At 46.1% G+C, this 25,816-nt stretch overlaps 1 protein-coding gene across 2 annotated transcripts in view; it reads left to right on the forward strand.

Moving 5' to 3' along the window:
• Positions 1-25,816, forward strand: part of LOC135917152 (cell adhesion molecule Dscam1-like) — a 1,023,231-nt gene that overhangs the window by 566,399 nt on the left and 431,016 nt on the right. For both annotated transcript variants that reach the window (XM_070536836.1, XM_070536837.1), the window contains exons 35-39: positions 2,200-2,446; positions 14,738-14,943; positions 16,388-16,527; positions 18,657-18,723; positions 24,418-24,678. In XM_070536836.1, coding sequence (XP_070392937.1) covers positions 2,200-2,446; positions 14,738-14,943; positions 16,388-16,527; positions 18,657-18,723; positions 24,418-24,678 — 921 coding nt within the window. The remainder of the gene's footprint in view (positions 1-2,199; positions 2,447-14,737; positions 14,944-16,387; positions 16,528-18,656; positions 18,724-24,417; positions 24,679-25,816) is intronic.

Genomic DNA, 25,816 nt, shown 5'->3' on the forward strand with positions numbered 1-25,816 from the left:
TGATGAAGCGCCAACAGCGACAGCACAATAGGAAAGAACAAAGACAGGACAAGGTGCTACTTGCAACTGTTTATTCAGGTTAAAAGCAGCTGAATTTATGCCCATGGTGAGAGGAAAGAAAAAAAAAGAAGCACTGATTATGTGAATGCGCAAGCGCGAGAACACAGAAGATGTATATGAAGGGAATCATAAAATTAACCATAATCTAAGACTTATCTAAAAACATGCATTCATTTGTGCAAATATTCAGACGGGGTGCTGACACAGGCGTCCACATCTTTTCTAACCTGGTTGGCCTCCAACAGTTCACGCACCACCGTGTCTTTGCTTTTAAACATGATTGTTGGATCATGAAGCCTTGCTTCACACACTTACTTATTCTCATTCCCGCAGGCCTTGCAACGGAGCGGCAAGATTAAGCCACAACCAGTTTTTAGCGAAAGCTTGTGCTCCCGCAGGCGTTCACTAATACATCGGCTAGTTAGGCCGATATATACTATTTCCCGCACTCCAGTGCTATGCTGTGTACGACCGCTTCTTCACACTTCACAAATAGGTTTACATATTTAATGGAACACTCTACTTCAGATCCAATCAGGCGGCACAAAGTAGCAAGTTTTCGGGGCACGGAAAAAATTACAGGAATTTTGCATTTCCCGGTGAAGCGTTTAAGATTATGAGCAACTTTGTGAGGATACGGTATCACCACTGGTTTACCTTTCTTTTCCAATATTTGTCCTTCTTCAGTGCTTCCTTTTCTTTCTTAAACAAAAGGAAGCAATGAAGAAGGTCAAATATTGAAAAGGAAGTTATACCATTTATACCATTTCTTTAATCTACAAGAACGGTACCCGGACGTATTAAAAACGTTCGTGCTATTTCTGACCTGGTGTACCTTCTCTTTTGATTGTGTCTGCGATTGAGAATTGCTAGTGGAAATTTTCAAGTCCAGACTAGAGACAAACACACGCAATGGGAGCTAAACAGGGGTCCTACGTAACTTGAGCCAAGACTTTAAAAATGAAAGGCGCGTTAGAAGAGAATTGAACCGAATGCAGACTATTCGCAATAGCCTATAGTAACTCCGGCAGTCTTTTTTTCTTTTCTCTATTACTCAATAATTAATAAGGTTAAATTATCCAACTTTTCACACTATTGGCTGAGGACCCCAAGTATGATTGGCAGATTTGTAGACCACGTTCAGAAGCCACCGATCGAGTTGTTTCCTGTAGGCTACATCTCACGTAGTCCTTTATCCTCGTTGCAAAGAAAGTGCACGAAATACGAAAAATCCACGTGACGGAGCGCTTGCGCCGTGGCAGTGCACAGTTCTTAAGCGTGCCTTCGGTGAACATGGTCGGCTGCATCGTGACTGGCGACGGGGAAGCGATAGAGAATTGTGGTGGTTGTAGGTAGTTTGGCCGGTGGCTCCTGTCTCATAACGGGACAAATGCATGCTGCTGTCTATTTGTAGTCGAGCAGATAACGTCCTACCGCTTCTCCGTCGCCAGTCATGGTGCAGCCGGCTTTGTGCACCGAACGCGCCCTTAAGAGCTGTATGTACACTACCACGGCGCAAGCGCTCCGTCATGTGGCTTATTTCTTGTTTCGCGGGCTTTCTTTGGCACTCGGGAGAAAAGACTATGTTAAAAATATAGTACAAAACAATTGGATAGGTAGTTTCTGAAGGTGCTCTACAAATTTGCGTATCGGACTTGAGGGCCTCAGCCAGTAATAAGAATGTTGGGTAATTAAACTCAAATAATGAGCGAGTTATGGGGGGAAAATGTCTGAGTTATGATAGGCCGGTGTGAATTGTATACGTTCGGCTCAGTTCGCTTCCAACGCGCCTTTCATTTTTAAAATCTTGGCTCATGGTACGTGGGATGCCCTGTATAAAGCTATATGACTAAGAGCTGATCGAGTAAAAGGTGAAAAATAGCCGGGGTATGAGAGGTGAGTGGAAGCTATGGCTGAAAGAGCTGGAACGCTAAAAAAAATTGGCTCCGTATCGCGACATCAGACGCCTTAATAACGATGTGCAGCCCAAGAAGCGATAGAGCTCAGCAAGTTGTGTCATGTAGGAATCGCGTTCTCTTGAAGCAAGGTTAAGTGTAATTGCGTCCTTTCGATGTTTAGTAAGGAAGTCATTTTCGATCACCTCATAGCTTAGTGACGCGAGCCTTGTGCATTTCGCAGCCGCAGAGTCCCGCAGTAGCGACCTGGCGACAGCCACCACGACGACGACCATCTCAACGTCTGGAGGCAACGAGCGGGCCGCTGAAGGCCGTCCTGAGCGGACAAGCGCAGCCAGCAGCGGCATAGGGGACGCTCACCGGAGAGGCAGTGGGGGCGGAGGCAGTTCCTCGGTGCCGCCCGTGCTGCCACAGAAGAAAAACAAAGAGGCCGCCAGGAGAAGCCGGGAACAACTGTCCAGCGCCGCAAGGTAAACCCACACTTGGTTTTTACGCAATTCAGTGGCAGCAGCAAAATGCAGCCAAACAGTTCTTTCTACAAGTGCGGACCTTCTCGAATCTCAGGATAGCTTTCGTTAGGAAGGGGAAACGCTCCACTATTGAATCGATATAAGTGAGAACTGCCAAGGTGAACGGGACACATATGTTGGAAATATAGGTGATCTGCGGCCTTGCAACGAAATGGATCACTACGGGTGGCGACGTAGCTGAATATAATGTTTCCAACATGGCGGCAAGAAAGAACACGCGTAGACGTACACGGCAAGTCATCACTTTTTGTGCAGCGCACGCCACAGCTAAGAGCAGTATTAACCCATTAAGGACTAGCGTGACCATATGGGCACGTTAGTCTGCACAGTGGATTTCAATTAATTAAGATTAACAAAACGGCAGCAAAATCGCCTTTGACATGCCGATTGACAGATTAGAGTCCCCTTTATGGATACCAAGTGTCAGCAGCTGTCAGTCGTTTTGTGGGAGCCCCTCGCAGAGGCGGGAATAAGTGTTGCTATGCGAGTAGCGTCGCGATGCATCGCTCCAAAGGTTAAGCGTTTTTTTTTCTTCACTACTTGCTTAAGCAATTGTTGGATATCGTTACCTCCATATTGCTCTTTGAATATGTGACCTCCGATGAGCATTTGGGACAGAATTGTGTTAGATTTATCCATGAACGAGTACGTTATCTTGTGCGTCGCCATATGGTCACGCTGGGCCTTTAGGATACCGAACTTTTTGTTTCTTTTTTCAAACTGCATTCTCATCTCTTGCACGGCTGCTGGCGCGTTCCCACAGTGGTTATTTGTTATTTTATTGTCTGAATAGGTAGATGTTGGAAGAAATAGCGATGATACTCGAAGAGGAAGATGACGATGTGTCAGTGATTTATATCGAGCTGCCAGATCTGGCAGCTCGATATAGGCTAGCACCTATTTGGATGAACACTCGGCCGATGAAGACTCAGACAGGCTCATTGACAATCTAAGCGGGCGGCAGCTATGAGCCGGCGCTGAAGCTGTTTTCTCCGACGGACGCAGCATTGGTGGATGCGAGTCTGACCACAACGACCCCGGCGGGCAAAGTGACGGAACATCAGAGGTGTCTTCTGCTGCAGTTCATGCGGCCATTCCTGCGAAATTATCCACTGCTTCTAAGTGGACGAAGGGTGATCTCCAGAAAAGCCTTGGCATATTTTCCGACCCAAACTTTGCTGCTCAAAGGGACTTTTCAGCTGTTGAGTTGTTCGAACTCTTTTTTGACGATGCCGTCGTGGAGCTGTTAGTCGAACAAACAAGAAACGTTATTTTGAATATGCCTGATCCAAAGGTTACCAAAGAAGAATTGCGATAAGTTTTCTTGGAGTACTTGTTTTTTCCGGCTATAACCGCTTGCCAGAGAAAAAGTGCTATCGGGACAGCGGCACGGATATGCGCAACACGATGACCTAGAATGCTATGCGAAGAAATCGCTTCATACAGATAATGTGATTCCTGCACGGAGCGAAATGCAAGCCTAACACTAAGTGACAATTTGGCAAAGTTGCGCCCATTGATGGCACTATTGAAAACAAGATTTCTGGAGCACTTTCAACCTGTGCGTCACCTGAGCTATGACGAAAGTATGATTGAGTATTATGGTCGTCATGACTGGAAACAGTTCATACGCGGAAAGCCTATCCGCTTCGGGCATATAGTATGGCGGCTAAATGCCAAGAACGGATACCTTGTAAACCTCAAGGGGTATCAAGGCAAGCAGGGGATCTCGGAACAACTAAAAATATGAAAAGAACTTCGGAAAAGCAGCGGCGCCACTTCTTCAAATGCGGGGTGAACTCGCAGCAGAGACGCACAACCTTCCTTTTTTTCTATTTTGATAATTTACTCACAAGCATGCAGCTACTCAGGCATCTCAAGGCACAGGGCTACGAAGGCACGGGCACAGTGAAGCAGAACCGTGTTCAGAAAGATTACCCTATCGCTGGACCAGAACTCGTCAAGCGCCAACCTCGCAAGGGCGAAGAGCCCATGCTGATCGAGAATGGGATAATTGTTGTCCTCTGGATGGACAATTCTGTAGTAACGATCGTCAGCACCATTCAAGGCGTAGAGTCAATGTCATCTGCAGACAGGTACTCTCGTGTTCAAAAGAATCGAATCAAGGAGGCCCGTCCAAACACTGTTGCTCAGTACAAGATTTATGGGAGGTACGGACCAGATGGATGCAAATGTAGGTGCCTACAGGTTTGCAATCCGTGGCAAAAAGTGGTGGTGGCCGATTTTCACTTGACATTGTGATGTATCTATCAGCAACACTTGGACGCTAATTCGTAGCACAGGGTTCAACGTCGCGCACGTGCAATTCCGCAGGCAAATTGCACAAAGCTACCTGATGCGATGGGACAATAAGCCTAGAGGGCCTGGTCAATGCAGAATCCCTAAGGCTGGTGATGTCCTGACTGGTACAAGGTATGACCAAGTGGCCCACTTTGTTGCGCCAATACCTAATGGCAAGAGGTGGAGGTGTGCATGAGATAATTGCAACAACGCGGTGCACCCAAAACGCACAAAGTATGACGTCGGCATGTGTATTCCATAATTTAAACCATATCACACTAAATAAGTGCTCGACTATTCGCTATGTATGTTTTTTGTGGCCTTTCATGGCTTGAAATAAATGTTTTTCACTTCGCGTATTTTGCTGTAGCGTAAAGGCCCAGCGTGACCATATGGTCACGGGCTATATTTCAAAAATTAATTAGGCAAGAGTAATAATTTTTTTGCATGTGAATTATTAGTATAAAGGTGAGTTAATATATTAGATTTATTTCAAGATAACAAGAAAAAAAAAAAGAAACCGGTCCCTAATGGGTTAAGCAGAAAATACGGAGAAACAGGAGGCTGGGTGAGTTGATTCACATTCAATCTTTTGCAAAGCGCAAATAACGCCTGCAAAGAAAGCGAGATGGGAAAAGCACCACGTTTTATCGCGTTAGTATGTTTCGGTACATAATGTAATTTCCGGGCGCTATCCATGTGCTATCCGGACAGGCCGCCATTGGAATATGAACCTCGCAACGTTTAACGCTAGAGCATTATCTAGTGAGGCGAGTCTAGCAGTGCTATTGGAGGAATTAGAGGGCAGTAAATGGGACATAATAGGGGTCAGTAAAGTTAGGAGGCCAAAAGAAGCATATACAGTGCTAAAAAGCGGGCACCTCCTGTGCTACTGGGGCTTAGCGGAGAGACGAGAACCAGGAGTCAGATTCCTGATTAAGAAGAACATAGCTGGTAACATACAGGAATTCTATAGCATTAACGAGAGGGTAGCAGGCCTTGTTGAGAAACTCAATAAGAGGTACGATATGAAGGTTGTACAGGTCTTCGCCCCTACATCCAGTCATGATGACCAGGAAGTCGAAAGCTTCTATGAAGACGTGGAATCGGCGATGGCTAAAGTCAAAAGAAAATACACTATACTGATCATGAACAGCAGGTTGCCATTATCCCTAAAGAGAAAAGTTTATAACAGCTGTGTCTTACCAGTACTCACGTACGGGGTAGAAACCTGAAGGCTTACGAAAAGGGTTCTGCTTAAATTGAGGACGACGCAACGAGCTATGGAAAGAAGAATGCTGGGCGTAACGTTAAGGGATAAGAAAAGCGCAGATTGTGTGAGGGAACAAACGCGAGGTAATGACATCTTAGTTTAAATCAAGAAAAAGAAATCGGCATGGGCAGGATACGTAATGAGGAGGGAAGATAACCGATGTTCATTAAGAGTTACGGAATGGATTCGAAGGGAAGGAAAGCGTAGCAGAGGGCGGCAGAAAGTTGGTGGGCGGATGAGAGTAAGAAGTTTGCAGGGACAACATGGCCACAATTAGCATATGACCGGGGTAGTTGGAGAAGTATGGGAGAGGCCTTTGCCCTGCAGTGGGCGTAACCAGGCTGATGATGATGATGATGATCCATGTTTGTATCTCTGAATGTGTGTTCGTATGTTCGTGTCTAACTATTGTGCCGCCTACCAGGGTCACTGGGTAGTCAGTGGTATGGTGAGTAGCGCATTGAGCTGCTGTGTAGGGGTAGCAGGGTTCGAAATAAACTCTTAGACCAACTTGGGTCACCGTGTATGTGAAGATGTGTACATCCGTACCAACGTGGGACTAGGTAGTTACCGCTGTTTGAAGAAACAGTATGACGCCGACTTGAAATACTGGCTTTTTGCCACTAGGGTCTGTGCTGGTCTCAAACGAACAGCTAACGCCAACTTGGGTAACTTGGTATTTGCCACTGGGCCTGTGGCGCTCTGCAATGACAAAAAGATCTCTTTAATTCTTTCTGATGCTGAACGAAATTGAACCGACGTTGCAAGGTTTCCTTGAAGACAGCAACTGGACTCATGAGCAGGCTGCGCCACATACGAAGCGAATATGTGCCCCTTTTTTCTTGAGCGTCCTTCACGCCAACGGTTTAGCAAACTGCGTCATGAACGCACTGAGTATGTGTCGAATTTCAATGAACCTCTCGTCCCCTTTGGTCACTGAGTAAGCTCCGCTGAGGGCATAAAGTCTTCTTGGAGCTGCATCCATGTGTGGGCGTGAGGTTTGGAGCACTTGCGTCAGCAGCAGACACTCAGTGGCTTAGCAGCAGGGGGGGGGTGGGGGAGGGGGTCCGTGGGTCCCGGGTGCAAGGGGCCATGGGGGGGAGGGGGTGTCATATACGTCTGAAGACACCCGGAACTTGTTGATGTCCTCGCGTTCCTCGACTACACCCGGGGGGGGGGGGGTGACAGAAGACCTATGGGCCTCGGCTGCCAGAAGTCATAGCGACGCCACTGCAGACACTACAGCGTTTCACGCGCTTTTCCTCGTCCTCTTTCCACCACGGCAGCGGACGCTTCCTGTGACCTACCTCGGCGATGTCGAGATTCCCGTCGATGCAGCAGGGCCGCTCGTGGCGTCTCTGAGCCATCATGCGGGCCGTCCTCGAGCAAAGCCTGAGTGTGCTGAGGATCGGCTTTCAGATGCTGCTGACCTTGTCCAACACCGCGAACACCCACTTACCACCATCATGCAGGTGGAAGCCACCAACGGCGACGACCAGCAACAGACGGATATCCAGAGTACCCGCCTGATGGATCATGGCTCACCGCTAGCGGTTGGGGGGCTGCCGCGCTGACGCTAAGTCTGGCCCAGCAGCCCACCGCCAAGAGGCGCAGCATTTGAACCAAATTGTACCAAGACGACCCCAGAGGCCCCCACCTCTTCCCATTGATGATTTTAGAGAGCTTTAGTATAGCGTAAAATGCTTGCGTTAGCGATAGCGTGCGACGCAACCCTAACGCAAAGAAAGACTGCACTGCGCGGCGCAAGGTAGTGTTTGAGAATAGCGGAATGGAGAAAAGCGTTAACGTTAACGCAAACAAATACAGCGCCATCTAGATGCAAAAACACAAAGTACTAGAAAGCCAAATCCACACGAAATGTCGAGCCTCTCCAATGCCGTCCGCAAGTGCGACCCCAAGTCAAGCTTATCGAAAGCCACAGTCGCTGCATTAATTACGCATGTAGGTGTTTGGTTTGAGCGTTGTTTTGTCGAGAGTCGCGAAACACACCGATTATTCTTGGCATGCCGCGATCGAGTGTTCTGTGGAACCCATATTACGTGTCCTTCTTAAGTTGGGATGACATAGACGCCTTCATGCTTCGGGAACGAAAGTGACCGCGCAGGTTCTACGTGTCCTCAAGATCCACTCACATCGAAGCTATTCCGGAGGGGACGTTTCGCCGGCAATTTCGCTTTCAGAAAGCGGATTTCCCACTTCTTTCCAATTTTTTGCAACGGACGCCCCCCTTGACGTCCGTCCGAATGGGTTCAAGGCGAAAACCTCCTTCACGAGGTTCATATCGTCGTCGTTGGTAAAACGCACACGCATTGTGACCACAGCACCAACCACACTACTGTGTTTTGCCGCGGAAAACGTGACATGCATCGGCTTGACATGCGGCTATACAACAAACGAACGAGCGAAATACACTTGGGCGCCATCTCGAGGCGGATACAGCAAACATGAACAAACATTAGCAAACCCTCTCGTTAAGCCTACTGCGCCGCTAATCGAGAACGTAGATCGTAAACAACGCCCATTTGTCACCTGTGCGCCACTGTCGAAGCATCATCACACAAATCTAAAGCAAACACGAGCATTAGTGGGGAACGAATGAGCCGAACAGTGCAGGCCGACGACTCGATAGATCCGAAGCGGGCTGCTTTCATTTCGACTGGCGCCGCAATGTTGCAGTACGTAAGGCTCCCCTTGCGTGCGTTAGCATTCACCGCTAAATCTCGAAAATAGCGTACGTACGTAAGAGCTCCAGCAGCGTTTACGTAAGGCGCATGCGCAGTGTGGTGCACGCAACGCTAAAGCTAACGCTAACTCTTTGGGTTTGCTCATTTAAGCTATACTAAAACTGTCTTTTAAAGTCATCCTGCGCCCGAGAAACGGTCTCACGCTACGTAAGCGGCCTCGACATGCTCTGACTCACGCCGTCGTCATCGACGCGGGCCTCAAGGAAAAAGAGGTCGACGAACTTCACCTACGTGTTCAGCCGGCTCAAAACATCTCCCTCATTAGCGTGCCAAGCGAAAGAATTGCGACCAGCCTTAACAAGATGGCATCGCTTACACTTGGCCCGCACCGCTACCCCTTCTCAACATACATTGCCTCCCATGATAATTCCTGCAAAGGAATCGTTATGGGTCCCGATGAAGAGACTACACCAACCGAACAATTAGACTACCTATTGGCGCCTGGTGTGGAAATCCTCCATGCTGCCATGATAGGCCGAACAGCCACGGCCATCATCACATTTGCTAACCTCAAGGTACCGCGCTATGTGAGGTAATATGAGACTGAGTACAGATGCTACATACGCACCCCGAAGGCCCAGGTGTGGGGCATCTGCCTCACAGAGGGCCACCGTGAGGACGTCTGCCTCATGCCAAGCATAAAGCGCTGCACCACATGTGGGACTGAAAACCCATCCAACACCGAGCCTCATCAGGGCCCGCCGCGGTGCCTGACGTGCAAAGGGGATCACCCGGCCACCAACCTCAGCTGTCCTAGCCAGGCACGAAAGCCACATAATAAGAAGCGAGTGCGTCAGGAACTCCAGAAGCAAAAACATCAACAGAATCGTCCTCAGGCGCAATTCAAGGAGCGACGAAGCCGATTGCGGTACCGATCCCGATCCTGCAGCCGAGGCCCTGACAACCGCTCCAAGAACCGCCAGCGGGGACCACCATAGTCTTAATCATCATCATCATCCTCACCACCACCATCGCCACCACCACCGGCCAAGAAGAAGCCGCCACCGCTACCGCAACAGCTATCATTAACAGTGTCCGAAGGGGCAGCGAGTTGGGCGGAGGGCCCGCCACCTTCACTGCGCAAATCTCCGCCACCTTCATCCGAACCTCAGTCCCTACCACAAACGCAATGCCAATCACAGGCGCCTCGCGCCAAGATTCCTCCGCTGTCCACAACTGCATTGCGCAACGACCTCCAGCATGGGCTTCGACGAGAATTAAACAGAGCTATTCAGAAGATGCGAGAAAGCGTTCTAATAGAGGTCATGGAAATGTTCCGAGCCGCATTCATAGACTTCCAAACTACGGTGCTGAGACCAATGCTACATGAAATTACAAACGAACTCAAGCAGAGCATGAGAGAGCTCACGGCACAACCCCTTCCCTCCAAATCATCATACTCCTCATCCTCACTAGTCGCACGCGCTACACCAACTTCAGTTCCGTGACTAGCGGCAAGCGAACGTGCTCACCAGTACGTTCGGCCAGCCCAAATAAATGATGGCTCCTTGCAAGGGGTACCGAATCGCAAGTGGTACTGATCTAACGGGGCTCGCTGCAACAGTGCGTTGCAGCAGCGTCAGAGTCACCGGACATCATACTTCTCCAAGACCCGGATGCCACACATGCTCCTATCGGTCTCTACGAGACCATAAGGGGCGCGGACGATGCGAAAGTGTGCGCGCTCGTGTACAACAAATTCACCTATATACATGCCACTCTCACGTCAGAGAATCCTCATCAAGACGTTGAGATCGTCCCCGTGGACACGCGGCAAAATAGCCTGTACATCTTAAATGTACACACTGCACCTCGTGCTCGGCAGGACAATTTTCAGTACCTACGGGCGGAACTCATCAAGATGGGCCCACAGTCCGTAGTGTGCAGTGACTTCAATGCTGCACACGTGGCCTGGGCGTATCGCAGAACCAAACCAAAGGGTACGCGACATTGGCACCTCACATATAATCACCGATTCACCCTCATAACAGATCATACCCAGCCTAGTCGCCAGGGAACTAGTATCGAGATAGGCACATGCCCTGATGCCCCTTTCACGAGAGGGGTCAAGGGCGAGTGGCTGAAGACTGGCGTGACACTGGGTAGCGATCACCACATTCTCGTCATCCGCATCAGTTCCACAAGTTACAGACGTCCTGAAAAGAGAGGACGAAACTCCACAAATTCCGCCGGGATCCAACCACAGGAGAGGAGAGAGCGTGAACTTTTATTTTCAGGTCAACAAGATTTGAGTCCGCCGTCTTTTTAGTGAGTCTGGGCACCCGCCACGGACGCGGTTCCCAGACCTTGTGTCGAAGCGGCTTTGTCGGCTTGCTGGACGGCCCAGAGTTGTGCTGTCAGGTTCGAGCTGAGCAGTGCGGTCTTACAGCCCGACCCTAGGCTGGCGGTGGAAGGAAAAGCCCCCAAATTTATGCCAGTTGGCTCAGTGATTTACGCAATGGCCTAAACAAAACCACTAGCCGCATATCCACAACGACAGAGACCCCCAAGGTTGACCCGCATGCCCTACATCTGTGGACCGGGGCGCCGAGTTCTCACGAAATTATGGAGGCGGCAAAAACTCAATCCGAAATTGCGCATCAGAATATCCCAAATCACGAGAGCACCCCAGCAAGCCGACCAGTGCTAACTGGCATACGTTTTCTGGTAAGCTAAGTGGTACGCTGGGCCCCGCGAGAACCTGGGCCATCCTTTTGTCGCTAATAGGTCCGAGAAACACGAAATCCCATAAAAATCTGTAGCTTCTGATATTCCTCTACCACTACGGAGGAGTCGGAGACCAGCTCCTGAAGAACCTTGAACAAAGGAATCTCTCCCGCGGCTCTGAGCCAAGCTATCCGGACTATCCGTATACAAAAGAAACTAACCCGCTAGGCACTCACATAACTGTCAATGAAATCAAAGTCGCACTGGCATACATTCACCGGAACACGGCAACCGGTGAGGACGGGATACGGTATGCTCTACTTCTAAATATCCCAGATGAGGACATGGAAGCACTCTGTGCTATGTACAATCAGCAAAAGCCCGCCGGCACTCTCCCTCTGGAATGACGACATTCCGAAATCACTTTCATGCTGAAGCCCAGAAAACCAATGTCGATCCAAAATTTACGGCCAATTTCCCTCAAATCATGAAGACACCAGACCTTAAAATGACCGGAGCAGGCACACCTCAGGGGTTCTTGCTCTCGCTGACGCTATTCAACATAGCTATGGCCAGACTCCCTCAGTTCCTGTAGGAGATCGAGGGTCCATACTACGTGATGTATGCTGACAATTTGACTCTCTGGAAGAGCACAGGCTCGGACGGAGAAATTCAGGACCGCCTAAGGAGGGCTCTGGATGTAGTGCAGGCATACCACGTGACTGGACACCACGAATGTGTGCCGCATAAGTCGAAACTATTATTAATGCGACCCCGAAGCAGCTCCAAAATACTAATTCTAGTGATGGAATGAAAATACAAGGCATAACAATTCTCACTCAACAAAGGATCCGAATCCATGGTTATTAACTCGAATGCAATACCAGAGCTCACTTCATGATAGATCTCCTTGAACTAAATCATAGGCATGTCGAGGCGCGTCAGTAACCGTCGCTGAGCACTCAAGGCAGTGGATATGCTGCGGCGGGTCAAGGTACGCATTATTAACCGGCTAACCTATCACCTCCCATACCACAACCTGACCTTCTCCCACACCAACCGCATAAACACAAGTATTAGAAGAGCCGTTAAACAAGCGCTCGGAATTCCTGTGTATGCTTTGGTGGAACGACTAGTTGCTCTCGGGTTACGCAACATAACTGAGAAACACATCGAAGCCCACATAATGGCGCAAGTCGAGTGATTAAGACTGACCGCCACACGCAGGCATTTGCTCTAACGGATGGGCTACCCACAGCATTCACTCTCTACAAGAGGGCATATCCCCTTCTCCTCAAACATCCGAACATTACTCAACATAGCGCCCATATAGCGCAATATGCATCGAGAGCATCATAATGGTTGCCGGGATCCGCGTGTTAGATGCCTTCGGAAACTCCTCAACGCCCAGCCGTGGGGCACCGTGTATTATGCTGACGCCGCCCACTATATATGCGCTCTTGCGTTCGGATACAAAGAAAGACAAGTGTCGGTGGCAGTGGTAGACGATAAGGGTGGTATCGTCACATCGTGTAGCTTCCAAACCGAGGTTGCGTTGACAGGGGAGACGTTGGCCATAGCACTCACCATCAACCACGTCGTCAGTCACAGGAAGAGGTCACCAAAATACGATCACACCATCATTGCAGACTCCCAAGACGCATGTCGAGCCTCCCTCGGGAGGTCATATGCCCCAGGACGCTGATCGCGCTCTGACCAGCACACGCAAGCTCCCCGGCACTCTAGATCTCTCAATACTACGCATCAGGCTGATACGGATACCTGCTCACGCCTCACTGCCAGGCAATGACCGCGCTTATGCTGCTGCTCGAGAGCTAAGCTGCCGGGCAACCGGCAGTGAGGCGAGCAACCCAGATCAAGCCTCAAAGAATTTGCCCAACGCATACCGTGACACTGTAGACGTTTACAGACTAGGGCGCTTGCGATATCATCCTCCACTAAAGTCCTCCTCCTAGAGTGAAGCCGTCTCCCTGAAACGGCTTCAAGCTAACTCGTATCCTAACCTCCTCCTTCTGAACAAGTTCTTCCCTACGTTATACCCCACCAGCTGGCAAGGCTGCGCTGCACCACCATTGCACGTCACGATTGAGTACCAAAAACTACTAACGGATATCCCTGTTCTCAAATCCCCCCAACCAACATATGCCCAGTGGGAGGCAATCCTCCGTCGCTCCGAGCCTCTGTTCTGGCTGGCCCTGATATGACAAACCCGAGCGCGGTGGCGGCAGCCATTGGCGCCCTGGATTAAGGGCCCCAACTTCATCAATCCTTTCACTTCATATTAAAGTTTCTTCCTTCTTCCACTGAGTGTGCGGCAAACCAGGGAAAAATTCTCAGGCACCGGCGCACCACACTCCTCGGCTTGGAGGCCTAGCGGTGACTTCGCGTTAGTGCGGTGTTGAATAAAAATGGGTACGTAGTTTAAAAATGATGTAATCATGAATTTAAGAAGGACATTAACATAGCCATAAACTTGGGTGGTAGGGACATCAATGAGTCAATGACAAAATCAATCAAAACATGCTACATTACATATGTATCTCAGCAGCATATTCAGGAGTCTGGCGGCACATGACATTGTCCGTGTACAAACGGGAATTCACTCATATTCTTCGTCATCATGATGGGGCTAACATGAATGTTCACTGACGCACGAAACAACTGAGAAGGACACTGAAGCAGTGCGTCACCGTCATTTTTGCAATATTTTACGAGCAATTGAAAAGGTATTCGCAAGGGACGATAAGAAACCGCTAGAATTAAGTCTCAAATACGCAGCATGTTCTAAAAGACTGTGCAGATTTAGCGATGCCTTTCCATTACCCACTCCATAAGAAACTCGACTAGTAGTGCAAGCTTACAAGGTAGGTCACGGGGTCACGATGGATGCCGCTACCAAACGTACAGTTTATATGCTAGATACGTCACCGTCTGCCCGCGCGCCTGTTAGCGATGCATAATATTTTTTCCCAGAAGATGCAGCTCGCTGTACCTAGATATGTTGATTGGTTATGATAGTTTGGTGCTCTGTTGGCATAAACCTTTTTCCTTGTTTTTATTCTTGCTAGCTGTGCGATCTTGCTATGCACCACGATTTTAAAACGGGAGCATTATCATGTCAGAAAATTGGTATAGCAGCTATCTCTGTTTATGGCTAAAACCGCGGCTCATCATTTTGTGGGTGCTACATTCCAATGTTCGCAGGTCATCTCCCGTTCGCAAATCGCAATCAACGGCTACTTCGAAAACCTCTAGCAATGCCGGGTCGCAACAGCTGCTGTCCCAGCAGCAACAGCAACAGCACAAGCAGCATCAGCAACATCAGCAGAAAAACAAGCAGCTGAACAAACAGGCCAAACAGCAGCAAGAGCAAACGCCGCGGATTCAAATGTCGCCTACGAAGAAACAGTGTAAGTCTTCTTTTCATTGCGCCATTATTGCTTTTTATAATGTTAAAATCTAACAAGTACCTTGTATAAAATAAGTGTTTTGGAAACTGTGTTTTATATGTTTCTGACTTTTCAGTCTGCTATTTTTCTTCTGTAATCGTTGTGATATGTGCCGCAAGCTTACCAATAACTGAGGCCACTTTTCCTCGCTACGTTAGATGTTTGTAAACTCGCGAAAAATCAGGAACGTGAATCAGAACGCATGCATTATAACTCGTTGCTACATATGTGACAACAATTAACGAATGGGATATCGAATAATTGTTGGAGACATTGGGTCAGCGATGTTGTTAACTTCATTTGCGCAAGCAAAACCAGCACCTGATGCAGAACTGCGGACTAATAGGTCTCCTTTTTTTCGATTTCTGCTTTGTTTTCACCTCGTACATATTGTCGAATCACAGATCGACCCATCACACTGTCAGTATATTACTTCATAGGTTGCATTGATTGGAGAGAAATATGGTAATTATTACTATAGAAGTTCCTGATCACAAACTAGTGAGCCTGGCGCCGCCACCTGAAAAAAAAAAGAAATTTAAGCCTCGAAAATATGGTTTCACCACATTTGTTATAAGGTGCCGCTGTGCTCCCAGCGAACGAGTAACAGCTGTAAAGGCGGCCACAAGATGACGCGACAGGCTTCGTTCATTTGCAGCCAGAAACAATGTCTGGAGTCAAGTGTAGTTGGTGGCAAAAGTCTGCATACCGTGGGATCTGACAAGCTGAACATTACCGCAGCCTGACTACGCAGCTTTGTATATAATATTTCCGCTATGAATCAGTATATGCAAACAACAATGTTTTTTACGGTTTTATTAAGGCGAAAGCCGTCAGTGGCTCATAGTCCATATGATCCAGAAAACGCGAGATGCGGCACTGAAAGCCATGTGAGCTCGCCTCGTGAAGTGCATGATAAGTGCGTGACAAAACATATATAATCACTGAACATGGGGCTGGGACGAATAGTCGTACTCCATCATTACGCCCCCAACGATGTCAGCCTTTATGGTTGACATAAGGGAAGACAACACGGTGGCCTCGCATGTTGATGTCATCAGCTCTTCTCCGCCACTCGTCACTGGTATTTCAGTCACTGGTGATACCGCTGCGTTTCGAGAGGCTGCAATTTGATCACAGGCCACTTATGGTGTGCAGTCTTTAGCTGAAGTTTATTTGTGTTTTTTCTATAATTACTCATTTTGTAAATTGCAGAGCGTTTCGTCCTCAGAATTACTTATGTGTTTTTCATGTAGCGTAGGAGGCACATGAAAGACAAACGAAACGGAGTTGTAGATAATAATGTGCAGAATGCTTTGACATAACTTCAGAGAAAGTATCAGTTTTCAAACATACTCATCCTCCTCCCTCTGCCTAATTCACTAAGCACGTTTTAATTTTGCAGTTTTCGACGAGGAAATCACGCCTTATGCGACGTTTCAACTATCCCCAACTAAAGGCGACCACGACATCAACATCGACGACGATGGAGAAGAATTCAAAACGTTCACCATTCATCACGGCGAGCCACCGTATCTCACCAAGGTGTGTGGCGGGCACGTTGTAATCTAAAAGAGCTTTCTCTTGGGCGAGTTAGAATTGCCTATTGATAGATCTTGGGCTTTATAAAGCGCAATCCGTACAATTACGTTGTAAAACTCCGTGCTAGTACTTTTGCGAGTAGTAACTTTTCCCGACTTGCGTTACTAAGTAACAGGCGTCTGCGAGTATTCGAATAATGAATAGATAACGAATGCACATTCAGTGTTTGTAAATATACTTCGAATATTTTCGAAAATCTTGTGACCCCTGTGCGAAATTAAACATGAACTAAAAGCATAAATTATACTGATTCAACGCGGCCGTGACGGAGCCCGATCAAGATCAAATGCAGCGATCGAGATTGGTTGTCTTCCACAATCTACGCAAGGGAACCAAGTTTAATCCCTATTGGACTCAACCACGATTAAAACTACCCCGTGTGACACCGATTTGCGATATGTTTCATCCACGCGGTTAGAGTATTGATGTAAAACACGAGAACTTACTTTCTAGAGCAAATTACATCACTCAGGGAGCCCGGTGACTTTACCAGCTTTACAACAACCATTCTCACTTACCGAAAAGTCCTGCACATGAGAAAAAAATGGTTATTTGTTCATAATGTATTCATGTTCTACTTGTGTTTTGATAAACAACGTTAGATAACGTGCAATATAGTCACGGCGACTTGATAACGTTATGGATGCCCAGGGCGCTATAACGTGCAGATGTTACAATCTGTCCCGGTTCCATTTTCTTCGTTAGCACTCCGTGATTGGTCAAACATTGTTGAGGCCCCGCCCCCTTCGCCCGTCTGTCACGAGACGTCACGAAAATCCTGAAAATTTTATATCACTATGATGTGTACACGCCGATTCTGCATAATTAGACCGAACGAAGGAAATGCGTTTCTATCGGAACATACGCCTTTGTCGCCACCAGCCTACCGCGATTAGTGAAAATGCTTTTTTGTTACGTCTAGTTCCCTTGATGAAATCGCAGAAGCTCACCACGTCAAAGTGGCGCGTAGACACGAAAGATGTATTATTCTGCCGAATAAAACTGATGTTTCTTATTTTTAATATACCGAGGATTCGCCATTCCGAAAGGAATAGAAAATTGTTGTTGACTGATCGCGCTGGCGCTGTGTACTTGGAGATGTTGGCGAAAAACAAATTGTTTGTGTGTAATATAAATTTTGCATGGCGTACAAAATTTTGCATGCATAGTTGCCAAACCTTTTCGGAACCTATACGATTTTGCTCTGCCAAATCTTCTTGTCTGGGCATCTGTTATGGCGGAATTTTTAACACTCCTGCATGCCGTCGCAATCGCGGATGAGCCACCGCAAGCTAAGGAATGGCAAGCAGAGCAATCGGAGATGCCAGCGCTACTCTCGCCACCCGGTTAGCTACATTCAAGAGGGTAGCTCGGCTACACCGAAACACTCCCGACTTCTGCGTGCTCCTCGTCTCTCGTAAGTCAATTAAACAAAGAAAACCTATTGGGGTAGGCAACGATATTCGCTTTAAAACCAAAGTTACCTCCCATGAACAAACAAAGCGTTTGGTTTGGCTGTTGAAACAACGTGCGCATTCTTGCGACGGCTGTAACCAGCTTTCATGTCCGTAGATTGCAACAAAGTAACAGCGGAATAACTTTTCTTTATAGTGCCCCACAATGTGAACATCGTCCTATAATAATTATCAAGATGGATGATCACTATTCGACAATTATTTGAAAAGTATATTATATTCGATTCGGTTGGCTTCTGGAAATATTTTCTTGCGCTATTTGTTCTCGAAAATTACTTTATGTGGAGCCCTACCCCGAAATAAGGCGAAAGCTATCTTAACACCTCCAAAAACACGAGTAAATCAGCCGTAGTTGCACAGCATAGGAGGAAAAGTTTGATTTCTATCTACGGATTAGTTGAACAAAATTATTTGGCTCTATGCATCGTAAGGGCACCTTACTTCACGTCCAATTGAACAAAATTAAGAGATTATGGCAGTCTAAACTCGCGGTACTGATGAACCTAAAATGCACACTCTACATGAAGAGGTCACTTTAAAATACAGAAAGTTCTTGCGCATCATTTTTCACATCTCGGTTTCTCGTCTCTTTGCCAGGGAAGCCTCGACGCCCCATCGACGTGCAGCAAGAACGGAAAAGAAGAGTTTTACAGCCATAGTCACGGTAAGCACTGAAAGCAAGCAAAGTCTGTAGCCACACTATGCAGCAGGCGTGCCTTTTCTCCCACTTTGCTCTGTCGAGGCGTGGTTGTCGCGTTGCGTTGGAGGCAATGCTAATTTACCTGCCGTTTTGCAGCAACAGACGACAGGCGCCGGTTTTTTCCCTCATTGGGCTATTTGACGAAAGTATTTACAAAAGGAAGAGCACAAGGTTCTGAGATACTTAATGCAAGGCATTGAAAAAGATAGGTTTGATGCAGAGTTGTAAGAAAAGAAAAGAAACCGGGCATAGGGTGGTACAACACTTAGTGAAACAAAGACCTAAAATAAAAGTCAGCGGTTCTTAACTTTATGGCTTCAGGCTTTTCAGGCTTTGAGGCTCGTATTGACGACGAGCAACACCTAAATGAGAAACTAGTCGCCTGACTGTGTATTGGTGTTGTTGGCTGTGACAGCAACAGTGACTTGCAATAAATCGCACAATGATGAAACATTTTGATACATTTTTTTCTTTATTGTTTGTTTCACGGATTCTCTCCGTGTAGGGGGCAGAAGTAAAAGCAAAATGCCTGACAGAGCCTCTGCGCCCCTACAGTTCAAGGCAGCATGACATATCATTCACATACATATTTGCCGAACATATCTTTAACACACAGCACACAGCAACGAAAAATGCAATTATTCAGAACACATGTCTCCAAAGCATTACATTTGCTTCAACGGGATAGATTTTGAAAAAGCAGGAGATACATATGCAATAAGTATTACATAACAATAAAATTGGCTTACAGCAGAAGTCAACAAAGAAAAAAAACATAGAATCACTTGCTCGAAAATAAATAGCACATACAGTAAGTAGATCAGTACATAGAAACATTTCAGAAAAAAACGAAGGTTTAGACTGATACACAATGTAAGTGCCGAAACAATGGCAAACATGGTTTTCAAGCGCTGAGAAAAATCTGTAACATAACTGAGGTTACATGTGTTATCAGGGATGAGCACAAGTTACTCAAAATGAGAATGCAATGTCACTGCCCACTAATAGGTTTTTACAGTCATTTTTGAAGCTGTGGAAGGATTGTGTGTATTGTACGTTAAAGTGATCACTGTTTAATGTATTAATCGTTTGATAATTCAGTGTTTGCTTTCCGTAATTCGTTCTTGTGGCGGACTTTACATAGTGTAGTTTACGTATTGGGTATGAGGTGCAACTGTCGACAGGTATTGTGTGCAGCCTATTTTTATATGTCCATTGGAGTAGTTTGAAATAATAAACTTGATCTGCTTTAAGCATGCGATATTTAATGAAGAGCGGTTTCGTTCGCAGTCCTCGTTTGTCACCCACATAGTTTTCACATATTCTCAATATTTTCTTTTGTAAAATGATTAGTTTGTTGTAGTTTGAAGCCGTCGTAGTTCCCCAGACTAAAATGCCCTAACTGAGTTTTGAATAGAAAAGTGAGTAATATAATGTTTGTTTCAACCAGGTGGGTAATACATATTGTATTTTATACATGCAGCCAGTAACACGAGATAGCTCACTTTTTAATTTGTCAACGTGAGTATTCGAAGTAAGGTCCTATGTAAACCATACGCCTAAGAACTTTTCCTCTGTAACTTGTTCCAGTAACGTGTCCTCAAAGTGCAGATGAACACAATAGGGGTTTTGCTAGCTTAAAAATTGTATATTTGGTTTTGCTTGTGTTTAAACTCAGCCAGTTGCTTTTAAGCCACCTGGAGAGGTGTAAGAGGTAACTGTTAGCTGGTGATTATATGACCTCTTTTGTAGTGTCAGTAAAGAAGATAATAGTGTCGTCAACATACAATATTATTTCAGGGGAGTTTCGCATGGACGTTCTCTCATTTATGTATACGAGAAATAAGGGGGGTCCTAAGATTGATCCTTGAAGAACGCCATATTCGACTTTCAATTTTTGCGATACCAGATTGTCGACACATACATACTGATACTGATTTGAGAGATATGATATAATTAAATTCTGTGCTACTCCTCGAACGGCATACGCAGCAAGCTTCTTTAGAATGATATCGTGCTGCACAGTTTCAAATGCTTTTTTTAAACCCGAGAAAATCCCCAGAGTGAGCAGTTTGCTCTCAATATTTTCAATTATTTTGTCCTTTATGTTTGTTAAAGCTAGTTCGGCAGACTTATCCTGTTGAAAGCCATACTGCGACTTCGTAATTATTTTGTCTTTATGAAAAAAAGACGTAAGCCTATTATTAATAGCACGCTCAAATATCTCGGAAAACACCGGCAAAACAGATATCGGCCTGCAGTTGGCAAGCTTTTTCTCATCGCCACCCTTGTAGACAGGGGTGACCTTAGCTATTTTTAATTCATCTGGGAACTCGCCACGTGTAAGCATCTCATTTATTATATGGGTTAATACAGGACTCATAAAAAGAGCGACATACTTTACATGTAAGGCCTATATTTCGTCTTCCCCGCCTGCAGCTTTGTTTTCTAGGGTCATGATAATTGCTTCAATTTCAGTACGAGTCAGTGGTGTACGCCTAATGGAATCAACCTGCCCTGTAGCCATGAAAATATCCGCTTCCAAGTCTTGTCCACTATATACCCCTGTGCTAACTAAGTGTACATTCATTTCATCAACAAGCTGTTGCCCAACTACACTGGCATTATCGATTACAATTTCATTCACCATATGCGTTTTTCGCCCTCGTCCAGTTAAATCGTTCACTGAATTCCTCAGTCTACGTTGATCGTTTTGAATTTTGTAAAATTTTCTTTCGTAATAATCATTCCTTGCCTTTTTTCAAATCGAAGTTTAATTTATTTTTGAATTTTTTAACTCAGTCAATATGTCACAATTACGAGAGCTAACGAAACTGTGGTACAAATTATTTTTTTACGTATTCGTTTGTATAAGTCCGCAGTTATCCATGGTTTTCTAACTTTTTTATTTCTTTTTTTTTCTGCTTTCGCAGAGGGAAGGCTGTATTGCAGCACTGTTTGAATTTATCCAAGAAGATCCTGTACGCAGTTCTGGGGTTATGCTGATCATAAACGGCCTGCCAGCTTTCTTGGTTGATAAGGCAGCTGAACATGTTTAGCGTAGTTTCGTTTACCGTGCTGAGTAAGAGGTTTCCTTCATCATTATGTTGTTCCTTGTAGGATGCGTTTGTTAGGCAAAACACGGGCAGGTGATCGCTGATGTCATTCAAGATTACACCAGCGGAAAGACCATCGCTATCTATGTTTGTGACGCAGATGTCAAGGGATGTGGCCGTGTCAACAGTCGCCCTAGTGGGCAGCGTTATCACATTGTTGCACGCGTACTGGTGAACAGCGTCTCGAAATGTGTTAGCATGTAAGTTACCGGATATTGTGTCAATATTTATATCTCCAAGGATCATAAACGGCGCATTCGCCGAGCTAAAACAGCTAAGTGAATTTTCCAAAAATGACATGAATTCAGATATGCAGCCAGAAGGTGGCCTGTACACGGCGCAGACAATGGTGTTAAGCACTTTCACCGATAAGCCCTCGACATTTTCATCCATTCTGCACATGCTGTCTAATACCTTATGCGGTAAATTAACTTTTAAGTAAATGGCTATCCCACGACCTCTTTTGTTTTTTCTACTTATGCTTTCCCATTTGTAACCTTGAAGGTAAGGGGGTTCAATTTCATCTGACAGCCAAGTTTCCGTGAGAACTTTAACGGTAAATTTTAAGCTAAATGACTACAGAAACATTTCCAGATCTTGAACCTTATTTTTAAGGCTTCTCTTATTTAGATGAATTGCTGAAACTTTCTTTCACCTTTTTTTGCATTTTTCATTGAAATGATCACATTCATAATAGTGGCATTCCTGTGGTATGTCTTCCATTTTAGCTGTTTTGCACTGTACAGCTTGTACAGTTTTTTTATACAATTATCTGCTCTATGTCAGCAACGCTGCTAATTCTGTGGCTTGTGGTTCGCTCGTCCTTACGGGCAAAAATTTTCCCGCCAGTCACCCACATAAACTTCCATCCTGCTACTTTTTTCTGAGCGATCGCAGCACCCAGAATTGTCTCGTTTGAGCGGGTCAGGTGATCGTTCACCTAGATGGGTGGGCCGTCTCCACCATAATCAAGATCTTTTGTAGTCACCCTCTGCTTTCTTGCATTTTGCAGAATTTTGCCCTGTTTTGTGCGTTGTACAAAACGGACAACAATGTTTTTTTTCGGAGGAGTTTGATGGGGCCACACGATGGCAGATGTCAATGTCCGAATCAGCAATCGGTTCATTCAGAGTATTCCCGATCCTCCTCACAACATCGACAACGTCACCTACCTCAGGCACTCCTTTTATTTCCATGTTGTTCATCCTTTGATACTGTTCTAATTGATCTATCTTCTCACTCAGTCTGCAGTTTTCAGCTTCCAGTTCCTTGTTTTTCTTTGAAAGACTTTGGACTTCCTTTCTAAGTTCTTTCATTTCACTTATGATTTCATTGACACCATCACAGGTATCGTTGCAGTTTTTCACACTTTCTTTCAATGATCTGAGATCTGTCCTTAGTTCTCGCCTCAGGTCCTCAAGCGCCTTGGCAATATCTTTCACGTCCTTACTCATTTACGTTTAAGTATAGCAAGTGCCTTACAGAAGTACCCAACAAAAGCAATGGCAGTGTCAAATACAATGTTTGCTGTGTTCGGCAGCAGTGCACAGTCAAGATTTCGGGCTTTATACAATAGAAAATAATATTGCTCGCCTGCAGAAGATACAGAAATTAGTCGCTACTCTGTGGTGTACCGCTGCCGAATTGAAGATTCAGCTGAGGCGCTGCTCCTAATATAGGCAGAATCGTCCACCAGGGGCGTCCTTGTGCATGCGCTGTTCCGCCACTCGAAGCTTGTAATGCTTGCAATTATCTGCTGACGGCCGCTGATAGCACCGGACCACCGACGGAGCAATGCCTTGCTCGGTAGTTGGGTACGTGCCGAAAGCTGCAGAAGATACAGAAATTAGTCGTTGCTCTGTGGTGCACCGCTGCCGAACTCATATAGAAACACATATGGCAAAGAGCAACATAGGAAAAAGTAATAATAGTTCAAACTAAATAATAGTTCCGTAGGTGAAACACACGCAAAAAATAAAGATATATATCCCATGGCACAGCAAATTGAAAACCAGAAACGTAACAGAACATCAGTGTTGAGCTATCCAAAAAAAAGAAAGAACTGACTGGAAGGAAAATAATAACACTAATATATTACCGTCTGTATCATTAGCGGTTTCTTAGAAAGTAAGTCTTATAATCCAGTGGCATTGTTAGGAATGGTGCATTGAACTTTTCAAAGTGTAAACTCATTTAGGCTCTTTGTGTACTATAAGAATAAGACTGATATTTATTGCACCATGCCATAATGGGGTGGGAATTTCTTTGTGAGCCCGAATTACTGCGTGACATTTCTACCAATATTGCCACTCAACAGCAGCCAGTATTTATACTCGAATAGCAGCTAGAAAATTTATCACAATTTTCATAAATATAATTACACCCTATTAAATGTGACAAGAATATTTAACATTTGCAATACCCTGTGCCATCAGCTCGATTTTCGTCGACCAGGCCATTCCATTAGGCAGAAAACTGGCCGACGATCGCATGTTTTCGTGTTTTTTTTTCTTTTGAGCATTTTGGTTTCCGGCCAACGCAGCGGCCAACAGCCACAGCCTGACATCGGGCTCCTCCAACCAGGATGAACTGCTTCGAGCGTACGAGTACGCCCGACGGCACCCACCGGGCTCTTCGTCGCAGGCGTCGGCCGGCGGCGCGCTGATGCACTACGATGCGCCCGACGACAGCCACACCACGGGCTCCGAAGGCAGCACCGACCCGGGCATCAGACAGTTCACCGAGTCGCCGCCAGAGCCCAATGAGAGGCGACAGGCCGCTTGCATCACGCCAGGATCTGGAGGTACGCACGGAAGCGTACGCATGGAAGCGCACGGAAGCGTTGTGAATGTTCAATTAGGACCAAGGAAAAGATACAGTGGCGATGTCTCCAATCACTCCCTATGCAGAAATCAAATAACGACGACGATCTACCGTCTGCCTGCTCAAGGCGCCTCTAACAGATCGCTCAAGCGAGCTTAAGCTCGATGTTAGCCTTGTGGTTCAGTGAACGAGGCTTCCTTGTGCAAGCCGAAACGTCTAGTGTTTTTGACAACGGCACTTTTATCTGTGTTCCGTTTATCGTTTTTTTAATGTGTATCTACCGCCAAACCAGACGCGATGCTGCGCAACTGTGGATAACACGTTTTCTTTAACCGCTTCACAATAGCGCAGCAATGACTGCAAACAAAGGTGTAACACTGAGGAAACGGCGCTACTAGAAATTACATTCCTATGCGCTGATAGTACCCCTGTACACTGCATGCTGTGTTGACATTTTCATTCACGAGACCACATAAAACAATCCCTTCACAATACAACCGCTTCACAACCGCTTCACAATAGCGCAGCAATGACTGCAAACAAAGGTGTAACACTGAGGAAACGTCGCTACTAGAAATTACATTCCTATGCGCTGATAGTACCCCTGTACACAGCATGCTGTGTTGACATTTTCATTCACGAGACCACATAAAACAATCCCACTTAGAGTAAACTTTAAGCCAATATGAACAATTCACCAACAAAAATGTTCTGCAAGAAGATAACGATCTGCTTAGAACAGCCCTGATCTGTACTCAGTTCGCTTACGACGAACGTTATGAAGCATAGCTGCGCATCAACTCAAGGATCGGGTACAAGGAAGACGACCCGAGTATTGTCCCCAGTGGCCCCGATATCGTTTGCCTTAAGACCTTCTTGCTTGGGGGGCTCCTTTCTAAACGCACGGAAACGTGAAAATCAATTTTCTCGGCAACGACGGCACCGAAATTGATTAAGTCTCTTCCGTTTAAAAGAAAAATAAATTATAGTGACTGTAGGGAGGGAATATTTGTTTAGGCCGTCAATTTAAAAAAAAAGGTTATTGAAAATCAGAGTTTATACAAGCAACCGATCAACTTTACAACTGTTCGAGTGAGGAAGAGAAAGTAAGAGTAATT

The sequence above is a fragment of the Dermacentor albipictus genome, chromosome 4 (genome assembly GCF_038994185.2).
Source record: "Dermacentor albipictus isolate Rhodes 1998 colony chromosome 4, USDA_Dalb.pri_finalv2, whole genome shotgun sequence".
NCBI lineage: Eukaryota > Metazoa > Arthropoda > Arachnida > Ixodida > Ixodidae > Dermacentor > Dermacentor albipictus.